This window comes from Anopheles coluzzii, chromosome 2 (assembly GCF_943734685.1).
Source record: "Anopheles coluzzii chromosome 2, AcolN3, whole genome shotgun sequence".
Lineage (NCBI taxonomy): Eukaryota > Metazoa > Arthropoda > Insecta > Diptera > Culicidae > Anopheles > Anopheles coluzzii.
Window position 1 is genome coordinate 16164236 of NC_064670.1, and position 13850 is coordinate 16178085.

Consider the following 13850-nt stretch of genomic DNA (forward strand, 5'->3'; position numbering starts at 1 on the left):
CGTGCCGTTTGCATCGAATCGCAAACCGCCTGCCTCGAATCGCATGCCACTACGATCGAATGCGTGCACCCATGGTTGAATCGCGTGCCAGTACGGTTGAATCGCGTTCCACTATGGTAGAATCGTATGCCACTACGATCGAATCGTGTGCCACTACCATTGGATTTCTGAAAGCAAGAGCATAGTGAACTGTTTGTTTACGTTTGAAAGCTGTTTCCTTCTTCGCCAACGGCATTTCGTTTGTAAAATAGTACTAATAAAAGGCAGTTATTCACTGATTACACGTAAAATCCTTGTTATCGACGAATATCGTGGTCCCTTGTTGATGGTAAAATCCTTGTGTTCAACTAATATTCGGTGTTCGTTGTTGATGGTAAAATCCTTGGTTTCAACCAATATTCGTGGGGTTTACCTATAATCAGAGAATAAATCCCATTTATTAGTATTTTACAAATGAAATGCCGTCGGCGAAGAAGGAAACAGCTTTCAAACGTAAACAAACAGTTTACTATGCTCTTGCTTTCAGAAATCCAATGGTAGCGGCACACGATTCGATCGTAGTGGCATATGATTCTACCATAGTGGAACGCGATTCAACCGTACTGGCACGCGATTCAACCATGGGTGCACGCATTCGATCGTAGTGGCATGCGATTCGAAGCAGGCGGTTTGCGATTCGATGCAAACGGCACGAGATTCGAACGTAGATGGAAACAGGTGTAAATTACCGAACTACCCGCAGCAAACCATTCAGTTCAATTTACATCCATCTAGTAGCCATACGTCACACTTGCCGTCCATTTTAATGAACCTGCGTTTTTGCGCCCATGGAGCTATAGAGCAGTTGAATGCTGTAGCTTTTCTCTTAAAACATAGCAACATTTTTACTAGCAGGAATTGGCATTGAATAATTGATACTTCTTTAACCGGAGCGAATGATTTTCTTACCTCGTATTCCCAAACTGAGGAAGCGCGATGAAGCGAATACGTCCTCCATTACGGCCGAGAAAACGGTTTGGCAAACGACCGTGAGTGATTTCGGACACTCCTGCAGCAGGCCAAGATCGCGAAGAAGGTTGTATAGCCGGGCACGTTAGTAAAAATAATACAGTATTGCATGGTACGGTAGAATAAAACACGATTCGACTCGGCGAGAGGCCACATGCGGATATTATGTGCGCTATGGCGCACTAAGCAGATAATACTCTGTCCAAGACAATTTTGTTTGTAACGTGCTGATGCTACGGGAGCCAATAGAGTAAATTACTTTCGAAAATCAATTCCACTTACAGATTCCATATATCCAATACTGCAACACACCAATAAATCCAACCTTCTTGGCATTCAAATCTTTTCAAGGTTCAAGTCTTCGACGTTTCGTACACTTTTTCACCACTGTTTTCTAGGAAGCTGCTACAATTTAATACGTCTGCTCACTGCAAAGTCTGAACACGGAATGACCTGACTGAAATAGCGTTCAGTATTACTTACGTGCGTTTCAACACAGAGCCTACTTCGTATATCAGACTCCAAAATAATTCATATGCATCATCCCCCTGGCTACGCTAGACAGAAGAAGATATAAAATTTGAACATGACAGTTAGCACCGTTCTTTTCTTCTTCTTTTTAATGAAACCCATCGCGTGTCGTCCTGGCACAGTGCTAGACACTAGTGATGGGTAACCGGAGTCGCACCCACGGCTCGGAATCGCTTCCGAGCATTGCTACTCCGGCTCCGATTCCGAAAAATTCAAATCGTCGATTCCGCCCGTAGCCGTCGGAGCCGTCGGAGCCGTCCGGAGCCGTCCGGAGCCGTTCGGAGCCGTCGGAGCCGTCCGGAGCCGTCGGAGCCGTCGGAGCCAGTTCGAGCCGTCGGAGTCGTTGGAGCCAACGGAACCGGTTGGAGACGTTGGGGCCGTCGGGGCCGTCGAAGCCGACGGAGCCAGTTCGAGCCGTCGGAGTCGTTGTAATAGTCGGAAGTCTTCTGAAGCGCTTTAATTTCCCGATATCAGCGATGATTTCATTTTAAAAAACAGCTTACGAGTAAAAATAATAGTCTTCTTCATTTATTGCTCTGAAGTTTTTTTGTATTTTTTTAAACAATAAAGTCAAAAACAATTGTTTGCTCCGTATATATAGGGAAAAACTATGAATCAAACTATTATTGATCTTTATTTTCATAAAAGATGGACGGATGATTGATAGTTATATTCTTTGTCTTGCCCATGTGCCATCATGTTATTCGGTAAAAAACAAGTTCGGCCTAAACCATACACGTTAGTCGATGTAAACAACCGTGCAAAACTGCCATAATTACACTCGTCTACCTCGTTGTTTCGTATTTTATCAAACCCACCTCCCGTCATAGTTATATTGCTCCTTGACCTCCTAATTTGATTCATTTTTTTTTCCTATATATATACGGAGCAAACAATTATTTTTGGCTTTATTTTTGAAAAAAAAAACACACAAAAAAACTTCATATCAATAAATGAAGAAGACTCTTTTTTTACTCGTAAGCTGTTTTTTACAATAAAATTATCACTAATATCGGGAAATTAATGCGCTTCAGAATGCTTCCGACTGTTACAACTACTCCGACGGCTCCGACGGCTCCGGACGGCTCCAACGGCTCCGACGGCTCCGCCGGTTCCGGACGGCTCCGGCTGCCGACTAGCGGCTCCGGACGGCTCCGGACGGCTCCGACGGCTCCAACGGCTCCAACGGCTCCAACGGCTCCAACGGCTCCAACGGCTCCGCCGGCTCCGGACGGCTCCGACGGCTCCGGACGGCTCCGGACGGCTCCGGACGGCTCCGGCTGCTCCGACGGTTCCGGACGGCTCCGGCTGCCGACTAGCGGCTCCGGACGGCTCCGGACGGCTCCGAACGGCTCCGAACGGCTCCAGACGGCTCCGAGGTCGGAGTTTTGCACCTACCTTCCGGAACCGCTTCCAATTTTGGCGGAGTCATTCGGAAGCGATTCCGGATTTTTGTTGAATTTACCCATCACTACTAGACACTTGCTTCAATCCAGAGATGCACAAGACGATAGAGATTACGAATTGTGACGGAATAGGGGACTTGAACAGGAACCGCGATCACGTCAGTTGACATCAGTTGCTCCCCTGGAGTAGGTGTACAGAAAGTTCCGTGACATTTTTATTACAGGGTTCATATTTGAAAGTATTCCATTAAAACACTAATCACAACAGCTTTCTCCATTTCGTTGAGTCATATTTTTTTTTATTCGTAAAGATATGTACAACGCCAATCTATGTACTTAAGAGAGACATGATGCGATGTTTTTGTTGTTGTTGTTGTATTAAAAATAATAATTTCTAAGCCACCAAGGTTTAGTTACGCATAACGACCCACAGTCGTATGGAACGAGAACTGTAAAGCATGTTACGTATGGAACAGAGGAATAAATTAACACATTCAAGCTCATCTCGACTCACACATCACAGTGTTACCTTGTAAGCTCGATCAAGCAGAGCAAAAGAGTACATAATCTGAAACTGTAGGTGAGTTTTATCCAGGTCAATCAAGACGGACAGGAATTTGTCTTGCCACAGTAAGGAACGAGCGAAACCAGCAAAACAAAACAGCAAAATCAACGTAGTCTGCATAATTATTTACATTTCTCGTCGAATGTGTATCAGTTCAGACGTAAGACAAAATGTAACATAATAAAACCGTTGTGGAAAACGGATTCAAAATGAAAGCTATGAAGAGGAAACAAAAGTATAACTGCCACTCAGATTCTCTCTGTCCGCTTGCGTCTCATAAATAGGTCTAAAGAGCTCCTAACATGTATACAATTACTGTAAATTTATTTTCCTACTGGAGATTGGCTGCGGCTGTGCCGGTGACAGTCGCCGAGGTCGGCCCATTGCTGTGATTGAGCGACGCGTGCCCGTGCACCGTTTGGTTCACGCAGGACGTCGTCGTAATCGACTGGACAACGGAAGCGCTCGTACGCGGGTGCAAGCTCGCACCGCTGCCGAACGAAACTGGAATGGTTCCGAATAGGGTATGACCGTTGGTGATCGGTGCGGCAAGTAGCAGCGTGCGCGCTTGTGCCGTCGCCTGATGGTGAACGGGAACGGCGGCACTCTCGCCGTTCGCGGGGCTGCCGCCAGTGCCCCCAAACCCGTTCATCACGTTCTCCTTCGACGGCAAACTGCTGCCCTTTCGGGCGGTGCCGAATCGATTGCCGTTGGCGAGCGGTGGCGTCTCGTCGACAATATTCACTGCTGCCGTTTGGCTGCAGTTCCCGTACAGGTACAGCGGTGCGGCAAGCTCTTCCAGATGACGCCCGTTCGTAAGGGCCGCCGGAAGTGACTGGTTCAACCGATACGTGCTCTCGCTAAGCATCGTGCCCAGGACCGATTTCTTCGCTATGCTCGGTACGGCCGGAGATTGCACACCGCCCGGTAATGCACCCTTCTGCTGGGAGGAACGATTTTCGTAGAAGCTAGCGTTCGTGTCGCTGCCCATACTGTCGTCCATTTCCAACACGATCGTTTCGATTTCGTCCTGTGCCACGGGCTGGTTGTTAGTGAGAATATTCTGTTCCTGCTGAATCGCGTTTCTGCCCTCCTCCTGGTGATCCTCCTCATCATCCTCCCTCATGTGCACCTCCGGCACCATGCCACTCGCGAACAGCTCCTGTCCATCCTCGTCCTCCTGCGTGTGTTCCTCGTCCGACGAGCAGAGATCGATGCTGTCAATGATCATTGCACTGTCTGCAATTTCCGCCAGCTCTTTCCGCCGCTGCCGTTCCAGGCTGGCCGCCAGCTCCGCTTCCCTGATTTGCCGCTCGATGCCGGGCAACATTGCAATCTCCTGCACTTCAGCAGGCGTCAGTCTTATTAACGCCACCACAAACGGTCGGCAACGCTCCAGCAGCAGTTTGTTGTAGAACAGGAAGTTTTCCTCCCAATGCTTGCGGGACAGCTGTCGCCGGGGATGCTTGTAGTGCCGTATCGACCGTTCGCTCGAGTCGTCCGCCGCCCGTTTGAATGTCACGGTGCACCCGTTTGGTCCGCCACCCGTTTTGGGCTTTGCAAACAGCCACTTCGGCAGCCGCCGATCGTGGGCGGCCAGCTCTTCCGACGAGCCACCCTTAAGCAGCCGCTGTCGCATTAGGTAACCGGCACCGGGCGGTAAGCTCGGTGCGAGACAGAATCGTTCCATGCGATCGAACCGCTCGGACAGGTAGTCCGCGGTGGTGATGGTTTTGGAAGTTTTTAGCATAAACAGTCCCAACGGTGACGAGAGCGGAATTTGAGCGCATTTGGCGAGGGTAACGACTTGGCGGGTGCGTCTAGGTACGTGGCGATGGTTTGCGCCCGGTGCCACCGTGCCACTGTCTTCCGTCTCGGTGCTGTTTGACTTCGGAACGGGCACGAGCGACGAACCGCTCGACGGGTCTGTTGGTTTTGTGCAGCGCAGCATGAAGTTCTGCGACAGGAAGCATACCATCTTTTGCTGCTCTGCTTGTGCACGGGCTTCCTCATCGAGTGGCAGCTGCTGGTCGCCGCACACTTCTCCACAAAAGATCACGTCATCGTCGTCGCTAGTGTACTCCAGCTCTGGATTGCTTTGCTCGCTATTGCAGGTTTTCTCGTGTTCCTGAAAGCATTCAATGAAATGGAGTCAGTCCAAGTACACACAGGTACGAAAATAAATACCATTTTTAATGTTCTCGAGCAGCTAACGACTTTCGTTTGTTACTTAGTAGTTAAACAGTAGTTAAACGGAGTTTAACAAACACCGTATTGCATCAAAATGATCGTTCCTTTTGCCTTTATCTTGTACCCTGGCATGACCTGCTTAGCTTCATTTCTTCGTCTTCTTGCTTGTCGCTGCAATTGCATTTGGTCTGGACCGGACTCATCACTCCAGGACTCATGGAATGGCTTCATGCCGTAATAATTCATTTGAAATAATCATTTTGAGTATTGATTAGCACATGTGTCATTATTTTCTCCATAAGAAAACAACGCATTTTTACGAGACCCTTTTATGAGTGTTACGCAATTTATGGATGGCCCCTCTTACCGTACGACCACAAAGAGTGAAATACACAGCGAAATAAACTATTTGACATGTGAAATATCTGTCAGGTAACACATCAAAGCTGATGTGCAATCTAAACAAATAACGTGTACAAAATCGCAACCAAATCCATCAAAGAACTTCAAAATCCAGCATTTCGTTAATTTTCTGTCAATAGTTCATCATGTCTTCCAATTTGTGAATGTTTCACTGAAAAATATGCTCTTTTTGAGTGATTATCGAGAGCGAAAAATCGTTTGCGATCTACATTATTTGTAAAATCTCATTTAAAATGTTGAAAGCACGTCCAAGGTCGGTCCAACACTCCATACAAAACCACACATAAAACTAGCCTGCAATTTTCAGTCTAGATTATTCTATCCTCAAAGCTAGAATTAGATTCGAGTACCTGCTCGAAAAAATGTCAAAACAAGGTGGAGTTTAACCAAGGTTTATTATAGAGATCTGGTTATGGAATCTAGAATCAAAATGTTTGTAGTCCAGGTGGTCTAATAGCATGTTTTTTTAACCAAATTTGAACATAAGCTTTTGCTCAAACAAGCTTTCTGGAGGCTTGACGAGTACATAAAACACTCTTAAAATCTCCATTCAGAAGCAGAAGCGATACAAATCAGCCTTCTGAATTCATACACCTTGGGATAAGCCCACCTGTATATAATACCCACTTAGATAGCTGCTCTACAATGCAAACTGCTATACAATGCAAACGACAGGCTGAAATTTCAGCCTACTAACTTAAAACGGAAAGGGCCCCTATTATTTTAGTATTTAAACCTATTTTTGGGATCCCTGCACATGGGAGAACATTCATTTAAAGAATTTTAGTGACTTCTATTGGCTTTCAGTGACTTATTGATTACCCCGTAGCAGGATAGTTTTACGTGTGTGGGCACGGTCCATCCAGGGCTTGAACTCATGACTGGCATATTGTTAAATCGTTCGAGTTGACGACTGGACCACGAGCCCGGACTTTTACCCACAACATTATATAATTAATACGATTTATGTGGAAAATTGGCAGACATATGGTTTCAAATCTTATAAAAAAGCAATTGTCCTTGCATTTGACAATTTTTGAAGCAAATTGAACGTATATAACGACCAATTTACAGCATATTTATTCAAGAGCCGCAAACGTGGTTGCGAAACAAATCGCAAAAGACACTTCCATGACTAGTCACAGGTACTAGACTTGCCTCAGATGCCACCCAAGGTTCAAAGACTATCCTTCCCAACTCCTAAGCAAAGCGTTATTGCAGTACGGAACGATAACATGCATCTTTCAATTATCAAATGCTGGATGTACGAGAAATACTCAACCTCGTGTTATTTAGAGCGAGTGTTTATCGCATCCATATACCACATATTGCCAGGACAGACTGAAGTATTGTCCCATATATCTACTTCCTGTGCGCATTGTTGCGTCTCAACAGTTGCTACTGCGCAATTATTGGCGTACCCGTCGCTCCTAAACGCACTTGATCTGAATCGAACGAGAGGACGGTAGAAAACAGTATATCAAGCCGACTTACCACCAGTGCACCGTAGGAGTATAGCTCGGCATCACAGTTGTCGCAGAGATAGATATCGAAGCTTTCTGATATGACCATTTCCTCCTGGGTCGCCAAGCTCGATTGCGAGTTCGATTGCTTCGGCAGCAGGCACTTGCGACTGTTGATCTTCTGCTCCTGGTCGTACAGCTGCAAGGGAAAGGGGAGGTAGTCGTCAGCGGCTATCGCCAAAAACAAAACGGAGCACCTTCCCACCGTACCATATTTTCATTGCGAAACGTAACCAGCAGCTTGTTCGTGGCTCGCTCAAATAGGGACGTGGTGGAGTTGTAATTGTTGATGAACCGTAGCGCCGTCGGTTGATACTTCGCCAGATCGGAACAGTACCGCAGCAGATAGACGCTGTGGTGGAAGGTGTAGCACACTACCACGATCTCTCGCATCTTTTGCAGCCAGTTCTGAAAACGAGAAAAAGGCACAGCAAGAGTTGATCAGATTGCCGACACAGCGAGCGAGCGAGTTGTTGGGGCGGGAGTAAAGATTCACCTACCCCTGTGAATGATTTCGGTCGTCGGAACGGTTTCGTAAACTCCAGATCGGTCGGCCACCATTCCGGCTTGTTGAACTCGGTCATCGAATGGATGTGGACGTAGCCGAGCGAGCACTGCACCATGAACGGGATGAACCGTTCCAGCTGCTGCTCTGTGATCTTCTGCAGTGACGAAGGGTAGCCGTCCGCGAACAGGAGCGGCAGGTTGGAGACCATATTTTTGCTGCCATCTTCTTCCACCTCGTCGGCCGTTTGTGGCATCTGTGGCGAAATAAAAAAAAAAACAAACACACCCACAAGGGATTTTATCGTTAGTGCAGCGATCGAATACCCATCCGCCGTCGCACGGATTGGCCGCGAGCCAGGACTTCTACACCCGATGGTGGGCAGGGGTTGCGAAAAGTAAGGGGTGTAGGCAGGCACAGACAGGGTTTTTCGCTTACGAGCGGGGTAAAATGTCAACACAGAACCACCGCGACCACCACAGGAGGGGAATAAAAGTGCGTTGATTTTTCGTGTGCACAAAATCACCGTAATTTATAATAAACTGCTCTAAAAAAAGGCCACAAATCGCGGACAAGTTCCTCACTTCACTAGAGCCCGAGTATCGAGAATGGAATCTTTTTCCGTAGCATCACTCGATCGATCATCTCGCCTATCCTATCTCTTCGCTTCCAGTTCTTTCATACACCCAACAAGGCAAAAAAAAACAACCCTCACTGCCACAAAAAGCGCAGAACCGCGAGCAACACACACGCGCGCGCTTACTATCGCTAAAGCTGCTTGGTCGCGGAGTATTTCTTCTTGCCTTCCGTTCGTCCAGCTCACCTCAGCCACCTTTCCAGCACAGTTTCTCGTTCGGTGTGGCGATGCGACCCACCACCGTTCTGTTCCGCAGCACGATTCGCACGATACGTTTCCAAAATCCTTGCCAGATCTCTTGCTCACAGGCGACGGCGGCGACTCAGCATCGACAGGAGAGGACGGGACAGGGCGAGAGAAAATCCTCTACGCGCTCTTACTGGTGCTGCTGCAGCTGCTGTTATTGCTCTTATTGCTGCTCCTACTGCTGCTGCTGTTTCGATCAACGCTGCTGAGCGCCCATCATCATGCTGCATCACAGCATCGCTCTCGCAGAACAAAAAAAAACGCACACGCACGCACGCACACACTCTCGGCCACACGACGGATGCTGCAGAAAGTGGGTTTAAGATTGTCTGGACGCGGTATCGTCTACTGTTTCCCTGTTCTCCAGTACACTAAACTACTTAAAATGGCTATAATGAAGCAATATTTACGATTTTCGTTTGTCCCTGACAGCGCCAAGACGAAACGGTTTGCTAGCGCTTTGCCAAACGTCAAACGAAAGCCCTTTTGGCAGGGTTCGTCTGCCGGTCGGGTCGGGGAGCTGGGCGTGTGTAGAATATTCTTTCATTACTGTTTGCTCACAACATTTGTTTCGTGTGGAATATGTTGCGAAGGACTAGACTGACTTTTTTTATTTATTAACTGCTGGAATATACACACAACCTGATGAGAGGTACCCGTATAAGCGTTCCACGGTAACTGTAAACAAATTATAGGTTGCATCAGAAACCCTGCAAAACATCGCAACCGAATTCAATCAATCTTTAGCAAAAGGCCGAAAGCACAATAAAAAGTTAAATTCATGTTATAAAACTCATGCCGATGCAAAACGGAGATTTGAAAAAAAATCAAAATCAAAATGTTTTTAAATATTTTACCAAATGTCATGGAACATTCCGCTGTTCACAGGCACAAGGTGCAGATAGCAAGGTGGTTCTCCATTGGAATCATTATTAAGCGGGGTCCACACACAACGCAGACATGCACCACAAGTATGTCCGTTGAATTTAAAAATAAAAATAAGATGAAGTTTTTCATAATCAGTTTTATGTCGGATGCATGGACGTAATTACAACGGCGAAGACGATTCACTTTGCATCGACATAACGTATAAAAACTTTATTCCCTAATTATATACTACTAATCCACGGGCCCGTGTTCAATCCTATCTGCCCTAGCTCAGCCGCACGAATGTCCCTACTCTCTCTCTTCGCTCCCTTATCCCCCCCCTTCTGCTTCTCTGGTCAGCGACCCGGGAACTCACGCACACATCATACGACAGCCGTCGACTGCTGTCGGTGAGTGGCACACCCAGGTAGACAGAAAGGCTAGGTCTGATCGGACCACAACATCTCCCCCTTTTAATTAGAGCTGATACTCGTCGAACCTACGCGCAATTCTTCTAAGCATAGAAGAGCGGCGTGGTGAATGTACCAGCTCAATGTTACTGCTCCTGGGCTAAATTGACATTTGCTCCCTAGCTACTGGTTTAGATGGATTCGAAGGGGCAGAATTAGAATATAAAAAATCTAAATTTGTACGGGCTTGTTTTTTTCATGTATACGTGATGGGCTCGGTACCAAAGCTGAATGTAGTGAGTATATGGTTGTAGCTGTACCAGATTGACAAGTGCTCGGGATGTCTGCCCTGTCGCTGCCGAGAGGTTTCCAGTACACAGATTTCCTCGCTAAAGCCTTCATTTGTACGGTGCCGGGGTGTCCTTGCTGCATTTGGGCCCAATCACGTAATTTAAGCTTTTGCGGCATGACCCTTCGCTCCCCGAGTAAAATGCATTTGTCCTCCGAAGGAAACGATTTCTTCTGCTGGCAAGAGTGTGCTGAGCTTGACTCAAGAGATGCATTTGGTGGCCATCCTTCTTTACTTAGCTTGCGCACCTTTGGCTCCGATGAATTGACTTGCTGTGCATCTACAAAAGTAATAGGAAACGGATTAGTGGCTTGAATGGCTAAAACCTTTAAATTATCTTCCGAACGATTGTTGCTCAATGTGGGCTGAGTTGAGATTTGACTGCAAAAACTGTCCATCGGTACTGTTGCCAGATTGAATAGATCAATCAAGTCCGCTCCAAGCAGCAAAATGTTCGCCTCTGCCACTCGGATCGTAGCCAGCTTCGTGACGCTCCTTATCGTAACATTTGCTCGAAATTCGCCGCATAGAGTAAAACTATCGCCTGTAGCTGTTCTCACTCGAACTTTGGGTTGACTCAAGGGCGGTTTCCCGATGCGATGCCACTGTTGCCGATCGATGATCGTTATGTCGGATCCTGTATCCAACTGAAGTTTGGCCGACACGCCCCCAATAGTAAGGTCAACATATTTACGCTTCCCTACAGCTCTGCATTCGTTAATGGCTACGACGCTCACTTGTGACCTTCTCCGAAAACCGCGTCGTCCCCCTCGCTGATGAGGCTTTAGACAGTACCCCTCGCGGTGTCCGATGCGATTGCAATTGCGGCATTTATGCGTTTTATATGTGCAATCGCGTGACCAATGATACGCTCCACACAACCAGCATGGATTAGATGGTTGATTTTCTGATGAAGATACTTTATGCTGTGCATTCTGATCATGCTGAATGTGACGTGTTGATGAGTTATGGCTTGTTCTTCTAATTGCTAACACTTGCTCTTCACTGCCCGACGCTATCATGTTGCTATCATTCTTTAAGCTGGCGATACGCTGACACTCAGCTGCCAATTGCTCAAGTGTTAGATCACTCCGTCGCTCAATTTCTGCTAACAGCCTTGTTCGCATGTCTGCGTCAGCCTCGTTCTTTAAACCACATGCAAATATAAGGCATTTAAATTGGTTTTCGCTCATACCTGCCAACTCGAAATTCTCGCATGCTCGGTTTACTTTACAGGCGTAAGCTATAACGTCCTCTCCCCCTGATTTTGCGATCTGCAAACATTTGTACCGCTTGCTCAATACTGATTCTGCGTGGCCAAAAAGAAGCTTAAGCTTCTGCACTGTACTATTGAACGATAAATCTCGCGGTAAACTGGGCAGAATGAAACTTATAAAACGCTGATGCTCTGCTGTTCCCAATTTACGCACAAGTAATCGGGTTTTGGCCATTTCATCGAGCCGGGAGGCATCATTTGCGAATAAGTCTTCGTAACGTGAAAACCATGCCTCGAACGTTACGCCAGACTCAGCCTCGAACCTGAACTCACTGATGCTATTCGCTAAGACATCCATAATATGTTCTGGATTATGTGTTGCGGGAGGTGGCTGCTGCTGCTGCTGCTGTTGCTGTGGTGTTGGATGAGAATGCTGGTGCAGTAGTTGAGCCATAATTTGCTGCTGCTGTTTCATTTGCTGTTGCATCAGACTTAGCATTTGCAACATGATCGTCCCTTCGGCTGATGATGCTGATGCAGCTGGGGCCAATGATGGCGGGTTGGCAGCATTTTGCGATGGCGGGTTCGCGGATTGTGCGGCTGGCTGGTAGTTAAACACGGAAGCCGTGTTGAACAGCTCCGATAAACGTCGTTGCTCCTCCGTTGGTGGGTCTCCTCCGGGGCTGCTCATCTTGCGCTTTTTCCTTGACGGCGGAATTTTTTTTCACACAGATCGACGCGCGAAAGACTTTACGACGCGGATTAATGGTAACGAGCACGAAGAACGCAACGCGATGGCGGAACTTTGTGTCCGATTTTTCACACACACAAGTAATAAATTAAAAATTGAATAAATAACACTTTAAAAACCTCGTCGCCACTTTTATGTCGGATGCATGGACGTAATTACAACGGCGAAGACGATTCACTTTGCATCGACATAACGTATAAAAACTTTATTCCCTAATTATATACTACTAATCCACGGGCCCGTGTTCAATCCTATCTGCCCTAGCTCAGCCGCACGAATGTCCCTACTCTCTCTCTTCGCTCCCTTATCCCCCCCCTTCTGCTTCTCTGGTCAGCGACCCGGGAACTCACGCACACATCATACGACAGCCGTCGACTGCTGTCGGTGAGTGGCACACCCAGGTAGACAGAAAGGCTAGGTCTGATCGGACCACAACAATCAGTTTTGAAAAGATTAGGATGTTTTAATATATTTCACACCAAGTAGCACGGTGGATTCTTCTCGTTGTTTTTTTCTTTTCCTATTTGATATTTTTCATGTTGTTGACAGCCCGCGCAATTTTTGACAGCACACCATTCTTCTTCAAAGATGTCAAAACCCAAGGTGTGTACAATATTTTCTTTGTTAAATAGCCAGTACTAGTGATGTGCTGTATGGAGCGCACCCACGACTCCGATCCGACTGCGACTATTGTTAGTTCGATTCCGACTCCGGCAAAATGGAACCACTAGATCCGCCCGGAGTCGGAGTCGTCCGGAGTCACCCGGAGACGGAGTCTTCCGGAGTCGTCAAGAGTCGTCTGGAATCGAACGACTCCAAACGACTCCGGACGACTCCGGAAGACTCCGACTCCGGGCGACTCCGGACGACTCCGGACGACTCCGACGTCTCCGACGACTCCGAACGATTCCGGACGACTCCGGACGACTCCGAACGACTCCGAACGACTCCGAACGACTCCGAACGACTCCGGATGACTTCGACTCTGGGCGACTCCAGGAGATTCCGGACGACTCCGGGCCTTTTCGGACGATTCCGAACGACTCCGGATATTGCAGCACGGACCTACCTCCCGGAGACGATTCCGAATTTATCGGAGTCGGATTGGAGTCGACTCCGGATTTTTGCCAACTTTACCCATAACTAGCCAGTACTCTTCATTGCTGCGATGTTTCATGTTGTGTAAATTATTTATTCCTGCTAACACACAACGAATGCGTTAC

The 13850-nt window shown here is 47.3% G+C and overlaps 1 protein-coding gene across 4 annotated transcripts; it reads right to left on the reverse strand.

Annotated features, from left to right (window-relative positions):
• Positions 1-3214: 3214 nt before the first annotated feature.
• Positions 3215-9510, reverse strand: LOC120950017 (uncharacterized). Of its 4 annotated transcripts, none has more exons than XM_040367725.2 (5): positions 8975-9510; positions 8147-8407; positions 7857-8054; positions 7618-7785; positions 3215-5638 (listed from the first exon to the last, which is right to left on the reverse strand). In XM_040367725.2, exons 2-5 carry the CDS (start codon positions 8405-8407, stop codon positions 3842-3844), a joined length of 2424 nt encoding a protein of 807 aa, XP_040223659.2. In that variant the 5' UTR covers positions 8975-9510; the 3' UTR covers positions 3215-3841. The 4 variants fall into 4 exon arrangements, with proteins under 4 accessions (XP_040223659.2, XP_040223661.2, XP_049461376.1 ...); XM_040367727.2 differs by having other exon boundaries at positions 9445-9488; XM_049605419.1 differs by lacking the exon at positions 8975-9510 and adding an exon at positions 8915-8937.
• Positions 9511-13850: the final 4340 nt, after the last annotated feature.

What these genes read in the sequence shown, in the direction of transcription:
- LOC120950017 (XM_040367725.2), bottom strand. Translation starts at nt 8,407, where the DNA reads ATGCCACAAACGGCCGACGAGGTGGAAGAAGATGGCAGCAAAAATATG. An exon ending in CGTTTCGCAATGAAAATATG is followed by an intron (nt 7,786 to 7,856) that starts GTACGGTGGGAA and finishes TTTCCCTTGCAG; the next exon opens with CTGTACGACCAGGAGCAGAA. An exon ending in ACTCCTACGGTGCACTGGTG is followed by an intron (nt 5,639 to 7,617) that starts GTAAGTCGGCTT and finishes GAATGCTTTCAG; the next exon opens with GAACACGAGAAAACCTGCAA.